The 13,649-nt window shown below is 51.8% G+C and overlaps 1 protein-coding gene across 1 annotated transcript; it reads right to left on the bottom strand.

Annotated features, from left to right (window-relative positions):
* Positions 1-2,312: 2,312 nt before the first annotated feature.
* Positions 2,313-7,304, bottom strand: LMX1A (LIM homeobox transcription factor 1, alpha; the record flags this gene model as incomplete). Its single annotated transcript, XM_009072789.1, has 6 exons — positions 2,313-2,473; positions 2,684-2,854; positions 2,990-3,059; positions 3,169-3,246; positions 3,394-3,563; positions 7,072-7,304. Coding segments are annotated over 6 exons (883 nt in total), but the record flags the coding sequence as incomplete, so codon positions are not given.
* Positions 7,305-13,649: the final 6,345 nt, after the last annotated feature.

Genomic DNA, 13,649 nt, shown 5'->3' with positions numbered 1-13,649 from the left:
ATCCTTCCCCAAAATTACATAGTCTATATAATAATTTTATACATATAGACACACTTACCTTGAGAAACTGTTATGATAGCATGTCATTACATTTCTGCAAGAGTTTAAAAGGAGGCAACCAGTCTGTGTGACATGGGTTTTATGGGGGTTTTAATTTGGGGGAAGCAATTTGGTAAGTGTAAATTGGTAGTTAGGCTGATGGAAAGCCAGGCATGCAGCTGAGTATTTTTCAAATAGGAGACAGCTGTGGGTGGGGAAGACAAACCTTTTATCTTTAAAACATGTTTCAAAAAAAACCCCCACAAATTTAAACATGATGTTTTAAGAAGGGGAAATTTTAAGGCAATTTTAATAACCATTAAGGAAAATGTCTATTTTTATATTGCAAGCCTCGGTGGTGTTAACCCAGCCACTACCTACAGACAGATCCTACAAATCAGACTCATGTTGGCCTCATGGGTATCACAGCAGCTCCTCCACACCACCTCCCCTAGATCTGCCCCCTTTCCATGAGTGAAGCACATCTCCACCTTCAGCCCCCAGTGACTCTGAGCTTCACCCCAGCCCAGATCCCCTCTGCTCCACTAGCACCAGCCAGCATTTCACCAAGACCACCAAGCCCAGTGCTAGAGAAACCTCAAACCATCATTTCCCCAACCTGTCCACCCCAAGCAAGCAAAGGGGACACACCACACAAGAAAAGACCAGGCTGTTTGGCTTTTTTTAACAGAGATTTTTTTGTCTTTTTAATTTCCTCTTGGTACATGATTTCTGACAGTGTGTCAGCATCTCCCGCCAGGTGAGCCATCTCCAGACCCTGCTACATTCAGTGTCAGATCGTACGGTGGCGATGAGCCAGCGTTTTGAGCCTCACAGTCACCTGCATGTCTTTACGGGTTGTCACTTACATCATTTGTGAACAGCAGCACAAAAGGACACAACGCATGAAAACGAGAGTGGGGATGAGGTGAGGGTCGGGTGAAGGCTCGACCCTAAGGGGAACTTTCCCCAGGTTCCCACAGCTCCGGCAGGGATGAACCTGAGCACAGGTTGGGAAAGGCAGGGCTCTCCCTCATTTCTCCTTCGCCCGAGGGATGGTGGCATGGGCTGCAGTGTTTTCCAGCACCAGGACAGCAGTTCACACCGGTCTAGTGCCCATATTTGAGGATATGGGATGGGGTCGCTGGTGGAGGCAGGCTGGGCCCTGCTGTGGGAAGGAGAAGGTGATGTAGAGAAGCATGGCTGAGCCCCGACGGGCTGGGATGTCCACCAGCTCCAGCAGCGTTGTCCACCCTGCACTGACCTCCTGGACACGTCCAGCGGTGGGGACAGGACCTGGCGGAGGAGCAGGTCTCTGGAGCCAGCTCTGCTTTGTGTTTCAACTGCACCTCAAAACCAGTGGGGCAACCTGAGAGCACCAAAAATAACCAACCCCGAAACCCAAACCTATCTCCTGAAATGAACTGATGTTCCTTCCCTGCCACTGGGCTTTTGCAACCTAAACATAACGTTTATAAAAAGTAAATTATTTCATCTTATAACTTAAGTGCATTGAGTATTTCCTTAAATATGGTTCACGCTGAAAATAAAGTTACTTTTGCTGTACAGTAAATTTCTGATAGACTTAGAAATAAACTTTGTTGATACAATCTGGCAGCTGTGGCCATGTGGTACATCACCCACAGCCACACGGCTCTGCACGCACACACTTGCGTGCCCACACACACACACATACACACACACAGCCCCTCCTCGGGGATGGGGATGATGTTAGGGGTTTCTAGCTTTCTATATTCGCATGGGAACATCTATCTTAAAAAATCCCTATGTTTAAGCAGCAAGAGCTCAAACTGGTTGAGGGAACAGAGGGGAAAAAAAAACCCCTGCAGTGACATTTCCCCTCATGTTTCCCCAAAGCATTGTCAGCTTTTCAAATTTCAAAGCCTGGCTGATGCTGCAGGCTCTCTCCATGAAGATCAGCAGTTTGCTCTTTCCAAAGGTGGTGCGGATGGGATGCAGCACTGGGATGCTCCTACAGGAGAATCCCCCTCCCCCTGCCGAAACGAGAAATTCGTTTCCCCATTTGAAATTTGAAAATCCACCAGCCAGCTGCAAAAACCACTCCTGTCCCTAATCCTAGGCTCCTAAGAGAAACATGAAACTATGCAACCTATAACTTAACTCACTCCTTGGGAATCCCAAGCTACAACATATTTGACAGCATCCCAGCAGTGTCGCTTCCCCCTCCCTCCCAACCCTGGGGGCTCTGCAGCCCCTCCTGATGGCTGCCCGTGCCAGGGACCACACCACGCTCAGGAGGTGAAGTAGGAGTTCTGCATGGAGTAGAGGTGGTCGATGGGGTTTCCCACACGTGCCTGGAGTGGCCCCGCGTCCGCCGTGGCGAGGAAGCAGTCACCCAGGTTGCTCAGTGAGGTATCATCGCTATCCAAGTCATGGAAGAGAGGCTCGGCACCTTGCAAAGCAGGGAAGGAGCAGAAGGACTTCAGAGCCTGCTTTCTCCTCCAGCACCTTCACAGTGCCCAGTCCCCCCAGCTTTTGTAGGGTAAGGTATTTAGGGGTGAGGGGACCACCAGAAATCACTGCAATCCCCTACGCATGCCCCCACCACAGCCCAGCATCTCTTCAAAGGAGAGAAGGCAAGAGGCAAACTCTAGAGCCCTACCGTAGGGGTGCATGTGGTCTCCAGGCATCTGTGGTGGGGTGAGCCCTTGCCGGAAAGGGTCGGAGCCGTAGACGCTTTGCTCCATGCCCAGCAGCTGCTGGGGTGGAGGCAGAGTGGTGTAGGGGTTCAGCATCCCCTCTAGTCCTGTGCTGCCACCGCCGTTTGTCTGGGCTGGAAGAGAAGAGCAAGTCATCAGTACAGTCAGACTGCTGCATTTCAGGTGGTCCAGCTCCTCTGGGAAGCCAGAAGAGGGCTGGGATATAGGGAGACCCCAAGTGCAGGGAGAGCTGGGTTTGAGGGGGGTACCTGAGCTGAGGCGCTGCGTGTTTTGCTGATCCTGCTGCTGCTGCTGCTGCCTCCTGGCGAGCTTCTTCATCTGGGTGAGAACAATGGGAACAAATGGGGGGAAATCATCCCCTGGCCAAAGCTGGGAGGGAGAGAGCCCCAGCAACAGCTGCTGGTGGGGGGTTACCCCTTGTACCCACCTTCGCTCGCTGGTTCTGGAACCAGACCTGCACCACACGGACACTCAGCCCTGTCTCTGCTGCCAGTGTCTCCCGCACCTGGGAGAGAAGAGTAGTGGTGTCTCAGCCACTCAGCTTTTCAGGAGACTTTAGGAGGGGACAGAACAGCTGGAGCAAGTCCTAGCCCAGCATCCAGGACATCCCCAAGGGCTGGAGGCAGCTGAGCATGGATCTTTCTCCCCATACCTTCCTGCAGGGCTTGGAGGAGACCTCAAACGATGCCTTGAACGCTCTCCGCTGCTGCGTGGTTAGGATTGTCCGGGGCCGCTTGGGCCGTTTGTGATCCTTTCCATCCTCAGTGCCCTTCCCTGAGGCTTGGCCCAGTTTGCAGATACTGTCATCATCATCACTTTTGCCTAAGCAGAGGGAAAAAAGCAGGTCCTTTACAGACAACGGGCCACAGACACCATTTCCAGTATGTCCAAAATGATATTTAAAACAAGCTGGTGTTAGTGGAGATCTTCTTGTGACTGTGTGTGAGAACAGTTGGGAGCTGGGTGATGGCCCCCAGGAACCAGAGCCTTGTTGCTGCTTTAGCTCCCTGCTCACTCATGGCACATCCACAGCATGCCCATGGCAGCCACAGACACAGGGAAAACAAACTGCTGTTTTCCTGCACGTCCCAGTGTGAGGGACATAGCACTGCACCGGTCTGAGAGTTCCAGTGCTGGTGAGGCCCATGGTGTGGAGTCTTTGACAGTTAATGGGGCTGAGCAGCAGCTACTGCTGCCTCCTTCTCAGTGCCAGCACAAGAAGGGTCTCTGCTCTGCTGAGCTGCTCTTTTCCTGAAACCCGAAGGAGTTTAATTTTGATGGAAAGGTAGAGATTTTTACAAATAAGGGGAATGTCAACTGGTGTATGAACCCATTTACACCCTAGTACAAGGTGAGCACCCCACTCCCCTCCAGTTCAGGGGGGGCAGAGCCTGGCACAGCGGAGCCACAGGCTCATGGACTCCATCAAGTCCATGATGCTCAAAATCCACTCCAAGGGGGAAAACCCGCTCAGAGCAGCCCCCCCGATCCCTCCCTCCCCAACACCTGCTCCCCAAATCCCTCCCAGTGTCAAAGGGAAAGAAGGAAAAGTGAAGCCGGATTTGGCGGGGTATTACTTTTAATTAACTCTCCTTTCAAGCTTTTCCCCACCAAGGAGGGGGGAGAAATTAATGAGTGTCTGGGGCTGCCCCTGACGTCACCTGGGAAGGGGCCAGGGTGATGGATATTGTGCAGTGTGCCCTCGGTCCGACCCGCCGAGCCCACATCCCACCACCGAGGCCAGGACATTCCACGCTCAGGAGGATTTAGGGAGAGGAGAAACGTTAGGACACTTTTAATTGGAAAGCAGGGTCCTCTTTCAGAGGGGCTTGTTTACTTAGGCTGGGCAGCAGAGGCTCGGGGGAGGCAGTAATTGAAGCGAGGGTTTGGGAGATTACAGACAACATATGGCTCGCTTTTTATCTGCGCTTTCTCATAAAGTGGCCCTTGGTGCGCGGCAGCCGGGGGGAGGAGGACGGGGGGCTTCAAAGCAGCAAGTGGGGGACAGGGAAGAGGCTGGACAAGCACATTGCATGCTGCTGGTGAAGGGCATCCAAGACTGGTGCCAGAGTGGGGACACCCCTACACATCCCTCGGCGTGATGATGGGGTCCCCGCAGGGGATGCCACACCATACTGAGCAGCTACATGGGATCCACATCTACCTGGGTGGGCTCCTTCTGTGTCACTGTCCCCAGAGCCATGCAAGATCCTGAGACAAACTGTTGGTAGCCACCAAAAGCAGGCAAGGAAGCAGTGGGACTAAGCTATGAGGTCTGTGGGGAGATGGGAAGAGTCAGGATCCCCCCAGACAGAGGCTGCCAGGGGATGTCAAGGGCTGCAGGTTGGGTTTCTGGTCAGCCAAGGGGTTGCCATGCCCTTTTGACTCCAACACTGGCCCTCCACATCCCTCAGGTCTCAGCTGGAGTTTTCACTGAAATAAGTATTTTCCCTTGAGGTTTTTGCTAAGTTGAAGCTCTTGGTTTGGCCGGAGCCCCTGGCAGCAGGGCTGGACCACAGGCCAATGAGTCACTGGGGAGGAAAAGCTCCCCAACCTTTCCCAAACTGCCCTTTTCCCCCACTAGGAACAAACCCAAACCATTGTGGCCAATTCACTTACTCTCCTGCATGACATCTCCTCATTGGTTCCTATTTTAACTGAGAGAGCTTGCACATCCCAGAAGGAAAAAATAATAATTCCTCAATCAGTTAAGGACTTTCCCAGGGCTAAGGCAAGAGTTAGCGCCAGCATGCCAGATCCTCCTGCACTCCTGCCTCTCCTGCTCCTCCAGCACTGGACCATCACTCACCAGCTCCCCCAGCCTCCCATGGCCTCACTCTACTTTTTAAATGTCATCACTGTTATTTGGAGGGAGGATTTTTTTCTCGTGAGTGAGCAGAGTTGCAGAGCTTGGACAGAACCAGCACAGGCAGTGCTGCAAGGCAGCTGGGGTCTTGCTGCAGAGAAGCACAGTATTAAAGAGAAATATAGCCTTTGGGCAATTTCATCAGTGGGTTTTGGTGGATTTGGGCGATGTCCACCAAAACCACCCTTGTCCCTTCACACATCTTCTCCCAGCTACAGCAGTTCAGTGACTGGCAGAGAGCACCAGGCTTTGTCATGTCCATCACCTGCCCTGCTTCACACCTGAAAAACACCCTACTAATCCTGATTTTTTAAAAAAAATCCAGAGCTTTGCTCTAGCAGGGAAAAGACAGGCTCACTCCATCCACCACCAGCCCTTTTCAAAGTACAGCATTTCAAAGGTAAATCCTTCCCTCCACAAAGCAGATTCTTCCCTGATGAGCAATTTTAAGAGGAGCTGAGAGACCCAGGCATGGGGCTTGCCAGCCTGGCAAGGAGCAGTGCTCTGTGGGGATGGTGTTAACACAAGGCTTTCTGCTAGCAGATCATTTCCACACCCCTGTTCCCCAGTGCTAGGCTTTCTTACTAAATGTGTCTTCGTAGGAAACATTCGGTTTTGATTTGCATTGACCATGGATACATATTTTAATGCTGATCTGATGCTCTGGGCAGCCTAACCCAGATGTGACACCCTGGCTGGAGCAGGATGCCAGCCCCTGCCCATCTCCAGCCATGGTGCCACCTCTCCTGCAGCCCTCCTTGGCTCTGCAGTGTCCCATGCTGAGTCAGCAGGCTGGCTCCTGGGAAGCTGCTGGAGACCCAAGATTTGCAGGCTCCCTGCTGCCAGCTCACATTTTAGCTCTGTGCTTCAGTTTCCCCTTGTTTTTAAAAAGGGTGACTACAGCAGAAGCAGCTCACTTCTTTCACTCAGCCTTTCCAAAGTCCCAGGCAGAGACAGTGAAGCACAGGGAAGTGACACAGGCTTACGCCAAGGTGGTCAGTGGGATGCTTGGGACTGTGATTTTTTTGGCAATAGAAATCTCAGAGTGTATTTATACCACGAGCAGCTGTTCCATTTCCTCAGGTGAGGAGGTGGGAGATGTCATTTTGGCCAGCATGACTCTCCCTCCCACACCCAGGGAGGCTGTACATTCCTTGGGATGGGATACACAGGCCAGGAGCACAAACCCTTATGGAAATGAGGCTAATGAGATGGGATGGTCCACAGAACACTCTCCAGCCCTGCAGCCCCTCCACTGCCGAGGTGCCCGCTCAAGCTCTTGCCACCAAGATAGGAGACACTCTGGCTGGAGGACCAAACAGTGCTCGTAGAGCTTTTCCCTTTAGACCAAAGTGCAGAAGTTCAGGGCAGAGAGCCCAAACCTCACCTCCAGACCCCACCACGCTTGCAGGGGCCTCAGAACGGGACCAGCCAGGGAGACGCCGGGCGCGGGCGGCCCCTTACCAGAATCCGACAGAGCCGGGCTCACCAAGCTCAGCAGCTCCCGCTCCTTCTCGTAGTCGCCCTTACAGAGGAGCTGCCCCTCCTTCAGCACAAACTCGTCGCCCTTCTGCAGGCGCCGCTCGCAGACACAGCAGCAGAAGCAGCGCAGGTGGTAGACACTCTTCTGGGCACGCATCACCAGCTCGCTGGGCGCGATGGCCTCCAGGCACCCGGCGCACTTCACTGCGAAGAGCCTGGGGGAGCAAGAGCAGACCCTGCTGTGACACCTGGCTGCACCTGGCAGGTCACACGGCATGGACAACAAGGGATGAGGCACCCGTGGTGGGCAGCACAGGGTAACTGTGTTGTGCCCTTCATGTTTGGATTGCACTGAGGAGTTGGGCACAGTGGTGCTGGCAGCATGCAGTGACATGGCACATGCTGTAAGTGCTGCACACTCACCCTGTGCCAATGGGCGATGGTGCCCTTGGGTCAACTTCAGCCAGTTTTGGTGGATCTGTTTCCAGGTGTTTATCATGAATGTGGTCAAATGATGAAGACCCTCAACAACCAGATACTCCAGATGACAAGCACGCAGGTGTTAAACCCAACAGCCCAGCTACCACCACAAGATGCAGGACACACCACGTCTACGTGAGTGTTATCAAGTCAGTTCTACATGTCCACCTGCCTCCAGCTTTTGCCAAGATCTAAGGAGATGCTGGAGATGGCAATGGGGCCTCTCCACAAGCACCTGCAGAAAGCATCCACACTGTCAGTCACCCACAAAACACCCCATCCCTCTGGCCTGGGTCACTGGAACAGCCCTGTTCCCACTTGCAAACACATCAGGAATGTCTAATAGATCATAAAAATCTCCATGGCAGCAAGTCTGGGGTGAAGGCTGGTGACAGATTGAAGACTTGATGTGTCAAAAGGAAAAGAAAAAGCTCAGCTTGTTTCATGACATTGATGTGAAAGCGTTTGAGGCATCCCTAATTGAACCGTTCCCAGGTTTCAACACACTGGCTTTATACTTAAAAGCAATAATAGTAATGACAGCAATAACACTTTAGGCTGAAACAGAGCTTTTCTTTCTTCAGCCTTAAATGTCCTTGCTGAGAATGATCAATGATTTACAGTTGGGGAGACTGAGGCAAGCAGAGCAGGGGTGGCAGCATCACTGTTGGCTTGAGAGGATTTGGAGGCACCTTGAATTAACCCAGTGCAGGATATTTTAAGTGAACAGGATGTTTTCTCCTAATAGAGATGTCTGAAGGTACCAAACTAGAACCTCTTTGCCACCCCCAGATATCTGTGTTTTTGACTTGGACCCCATAAAGAAAAAAATCACTGTTTACCCAGCCTTGTCCGAAATATCTGTGGGAACTGGACATTATTATTCCCCTGTCTTGATGACTTTGGCCCAGAAAGAGAAGTCAAAAGTCAGCACACATCCTGCAGAGGTTCTCTCCGAGCACTGCCCGTGTCCCAGCCTGGGGATGCCCCAGGGACCCACAGAGGGAGCACGACATCCAGTCTTCCACTGACTCCAGATAGCTCCCACCACCACGGTCCCTATCCCACGTCTCATCCCTGAGGCAGATGTGGAGCCAGGGGGCTGTGGGGCCAGAGCTGGCTGGGGAGGAGATGGGCAGCCCTGCAGCCACCAGCAGGCTTTCTAGGTTTTCTCTTTTTTTGGCTGTTACAAAAAAACACACAGGAAATGTGCTGAATCAACCCCATTCCTACAAGGAGAGGACCAGATGTATGCAAAACCCTTGCAGCTAAACCATCAGAAAATTAGGATCATTGAAAGAAATTCTTGTGATGAGCTCGATAACCCATAAAACACGGGGGCAGAGCAAGGCACCACATGTCTTTGTGCCCCAGAGGCAGGTCACACAGCAAAAGCACCCATAACACCAGAGATGCTGCTGGACAAAACCTCCCAGCAGCACAGGGGAAGCTTCTTCTCCCGTAACATCCCAGTTTTCTTTTCACTGCTTTCTTTGCCCAACAGCAGATAAACACAACGGTCAGCTGTGCAAACTGCCGCAGGGGGACAGGGAGGCTCCAGCACACAGGCAGTGAGCCCAGCAGAGCTGGCAGCAGCTGCTCACATCTGTGCCCATCTCATCAGCGATCAGGGCTTGCTTGTGTGGAGCCTGAGCAAGGCAACATACCTCACCGGTGCCAGAAAGGCAGAGAGAGGCAGGAGCAGAGGATAATGCCTGTCTTCCTGTGCTGATGGGCAGGGTCAGCCACACAGCATCACCTCCCGATGCCCTGCACTGCAGCTGGAGAGCACCAAGCTCCAGAGGCAAACAGCTGCCCACCAGATGTGCACATAGCTGACAGTGTGCCCACGACACACTGTCACCCACCAGTGGTGCCCACTAACCTTTGGCGCTGGGTGTCAACACCTCAAAGAGTTGTGGCCTCCTAATGTGCCCCATTTTACTGGCATTGTCTCCTTCCCACCTTGGGGTTCTCTCCTTGACACTTTGTGCTGGCACATGGGCTATGCCTGCTCCATCCCAGGTTTTACCCAAACAGTGTTGGCAAGCACAGGGATGTGGTGCATCACCCTCCCCTTGCCAGCCAAATCCTGGTCACACTCAGAAAATTGTCACCTCCCAAGGAAGGAGTGACAGGGTGTTACAACAGTTTTATGAAACACTATTGTCACCACAGAAAGTGGAAGGGAGGTTAGGGAGCTTATAATTCCAGATATTTTCATTAGCAGCTTTTATTTTTCTACACTCAGCTTTAATTTCCCAGGTTTACATACAACTGCCTTTCTCTAAGATGTATGTGTTTCCAACATCCCTATGACTGCCCTGGGAGGAGAGGGATGTATATTCCCTTGAAAGCATCTCTTCTGAAGGGTCATTTTTTTCTTGTTCCAGCTCCAAGAAACACAGGCTTGTGTTAATATTTCTGTAGTCACTTCATCTTTAATTATGTCTCTTTTATGTCAAAGTGGAGGCAATTTGTATTCGTCTGGCAACACATTCTCATCCTGTTTAAATGACATTTAAGCCCTACCTGTTGGGATTAGTAACTGCTCTCAGCAATAAAATATTGATAAACTATTACATTACTGCTATCTAATCTTCATAAATAAATGTGCCCAAAAATTTGTTTCCAGGGCACTTATTATTAGAGAGCCACAAACCTTTGCCAATCAGGCACAGCAGCACCAACTTGATGGATGTTTCCAAACCCAAAGCACGTGGCAAAGCAGGAAGGTGTGAGTTTTAGGTAAGTGGCTGACTAATATTAGACACATAAAGCCATTCTTAGGTCACTGAATAAATGACTTTATTTCCAAACTGCTGAGTCCCCAACAGCTCCTGCTGAGGGATGACAGTTGGATCAGGTATATTTTAGTGCCCAATGCACAACACCCCCATCCCTGGGCAACATGAGATGCAGAAAAATCCTTATCAAACCTCTTCCACAGTATGAAACCATAAAGAGCTCCTTATAAACACACAATAAACTGAGACCTTAAGCACTAAAAAGTCATGGACAGCTGACTATGAGTAGTAATGGAGAGAGTGTAAAGAGTCTTGCTGGTGTCCCAGGTCTCTGCAGACCTGGACCAGCCCTGGACAGTACCAGCTACTCTACAGGGACTAAGCAGGAACAGCATGAATGGATAACCTCTTGAACAGATAACCCCATGCACGGATAACCCCACAAATGGATAACCCTATGCATGGATACTCCCATTCAGGAATAACCCAACACAGGATTAACTCCAGCATGGATAACCCCTGCATAGCTAACCCAGCTGAAACACCCCATGTCAACCTGAGATGGGGGCTAAAGAAAAATTTTCCTCCAGTACCAGATCTAACAATTTAATACTTTTAGCTTGAGCAAGACACACTAGCCCGGATCCAGAGACATTTTCCTGTGCCTCTGGGATCTTCAGCTCTGTGTCCAGCAGGCTGCAGAGCAAATGCCCTCTTTTCTCTCATCTCTACCTCTCTGTGCTTCCCTACAGCAGCAAAGGAGGCTTTGAGATTACATTTTTCTACAGGAGGCTGCACAGATGAGAAGGATGGGCTCTGCCCAGGGACTTCAACAGGTTTAAATCAAGGGCAAATTACCACTCCCTAAATTGCAACGGGAGTGCCTTCACTTCTGCCATCCTAGGGATGCTGCCAGCTTTAGTCCTCAGTAGAGGGTTTTTTGCCTCCCGCAGCCTGGGGTTCAGAGCCAAATCAGGCCTGGCTGGCAGCAGTAGGTTTGTTTAGCCAGGTATTAAGCTGGCAGGCACAGGGCAGGGTGACCTGCTCAGCACTGGGATGCTCAGAGGAATCTCAGCCTGCCACCAGTGGCTCAGTAAACACCTCATTGAAGTGCTGACAACAAATATTTGTAAATGAAAACAAACCCACTTGACTTACGAGGAATTGGAACAAAAAAACGATTATGTGAGCTATTTTTATCACAATATGCAGCCCTTTGTGTCTGATCTTAAAAATCAGACACAATCAGACCCATCAATACCATTCCCGTATTGACTAATCTGCACTAAATTCTTTCTTTTTTAAGTAATCGAATGACAATCTGCAGTTGTGAAACAGAAAGATGCTGCTGGTGGGTTTCAAGAAAATCTTGAAATGAGATCTTTGGGCATCTCCAAAAGTGCAACATTTCTGGTGGCATTACGGATATCCCCCTTCCCCAAGATGCAGTCCCACTTCTCCACACCATTCCTCTTTCTCAAGAAAGCATCCCAGACCTCTCCTTTGGTGTTTCCCATCCACACAGCATCACCGAAACCTAGAAATGTCGACACATGGCCAAAGCCACCTCTGGGGTGTCACATCCCAGGTCCCTTCCCGACGCACCGATGGAGAGGGAGCGGTGCAGGCAGCCCCAGTTTCCCACCCCCTCTTTCTGCCTTTATTTTGAGGTGACAGGCTGAAAGGGGCCGTGATTGACGGGCGCTTCCCGGCTGCTGTCTGTCTGCGTGCGCCGCATACAAACTCAGCCCTCCGAGCCTCCCCGGGGAGGGGCGGCAGGTCAGGGACGCTGATATTAAATACTGATGGACAAACCTCAATCGCTGCTCCGAGGTTTGGTTCAGGCCCTGGGTAAGGTGAGGCAGCTCTGCTGAGAGAAGGGATGCTTTCCTTCCTGCCCGTGCCAGCCTGGAGCAGGGATGTGGTGAGAGGGGCAGGAGCAGCCCCCGAGTGACCCCATGGGCTCCTGCTGGAACAGGCACTGTTGGCACTGGTCCCTGTGAAGCAGATGCCCTGCTCACCTCCCTGCCAGAGCTGCCTGCAGCAGATGCATCTGCAGGGATGTTGGGTTTTCCAATATGTCTGTGCAGAGACCTGACCAACTCATCTCCTGTTCCCACCATGGCCCAGGAGGGGCCTGAGCAGATCCTGACCAATCCACTGGAGGTAGTGAGCTCCAGCCTGGCCACTCACAGCCATCCCCAACTGATGACACCCATTGGAGCTGTGACCTTGGCATGGGGATGAGCCAATAGCCACATACAGCACAAGGGGCGCGGGAGGAGGTTGGCGGTGGGCACCGGCAGAGAGCCACAGGGCTCCATGGGGAGTGAGAACACTGGATTGAGTTGTCTTGGCACTGGGTCGTCATCTCACTCACTGTCAGTTGTTGGAAGGGAGGATGGCAGCACTGGGTCCTCAACAAACTGGCAGTGGAGAACTGTCAGCCGCTGTCACCCCTGCACCCATGGCTTGGGAATGACCTGCTGACCTGCTGCTGCTGGGCTCACATCACTCTGAACCCATTCCAGCCCTTGTGGGGTGAAAGGATGAGGCAGAGGGCATGTACCGTGGCCAAGCAGGAATAGGGAGGGATACACCCCCACGTGTGGTGTTGGTGAGGGCATCCCCCAGCTGCAGACTCAGGGGACCACATGGACTCTCAGCCCTGGCAGGAGGGGTGCCAAGGCCATGGGAGCAACTCGGAAGGGGATGAGTCCATCTCAGTGCTATATCTCCAGTCTCCTTGGGGATGGGGAGCATGACTCAGAGGGTAACTCAGCACCAATGATCCTGGGAACCTCCAAACACACCCAGAATCTCCAGGCTCCAAAGTTGATGGAGGAAAGCACTCACAGCCGCCCTCGCCTTCCTCCCTGTGCACCCCAAGCCCTCGGAGAGCTCTCCAGTGGGACAGAGGAGGGATATTTTCCCCGGGGCTCTTCTCCTGACCCTTCCCCGGCTCCTGGCTCCCTCCCCCCCGAGGCGGACAAGTGTTCACTTTACTGCCTGGCAACGGGGCCGGGGCTAAGCTTGCTAAAATATGAGTGTTTTTTGGCTGGAGTACCAGAAGGCTGCAGTCCTACAGAGAGAAAAAAATTGAGCACTCCATGCCATGGCTCCAGAAAGGGGGAGAATTAGGTTTCACACCGAGCAGGCTGGACCATGGCATTCTTTAGTTAATGCTTAACAAACGCCCAAACAAAAGCAGCCAACTTCGCTGCATGTTTGTAAAATGTATTCTCAGCAGATTCGGGTTTATTGGAGAATTCACTCGCTTTGCAGCAAGTGGCGTTTTCCTTTTTTTTTTCCTTGTTTAATTTCCCTTCTCTT

This window comes from Acanthisitta chloris, unplaced genomic scaffold, assembly GCF_000695815.1.
Source record: "Acanthisitta chloris isolate BGI_N310 unplaced genomic scaffold, ASM69581v1 scaffold19010, whole genome shotgun sequence".
NCBI classification, from domain to species: domain Eukaryota; kingdom Metazoa; phylum Chordata; class Aves; order Passeriformes; family Acanthisittidae; genus Acanthisitta; species Acanthisitta chloris.
Note: the sequence above shows the minus strand (reverse complement) of the source record. Positions and strands in the feature narration are given on the sequence as shown.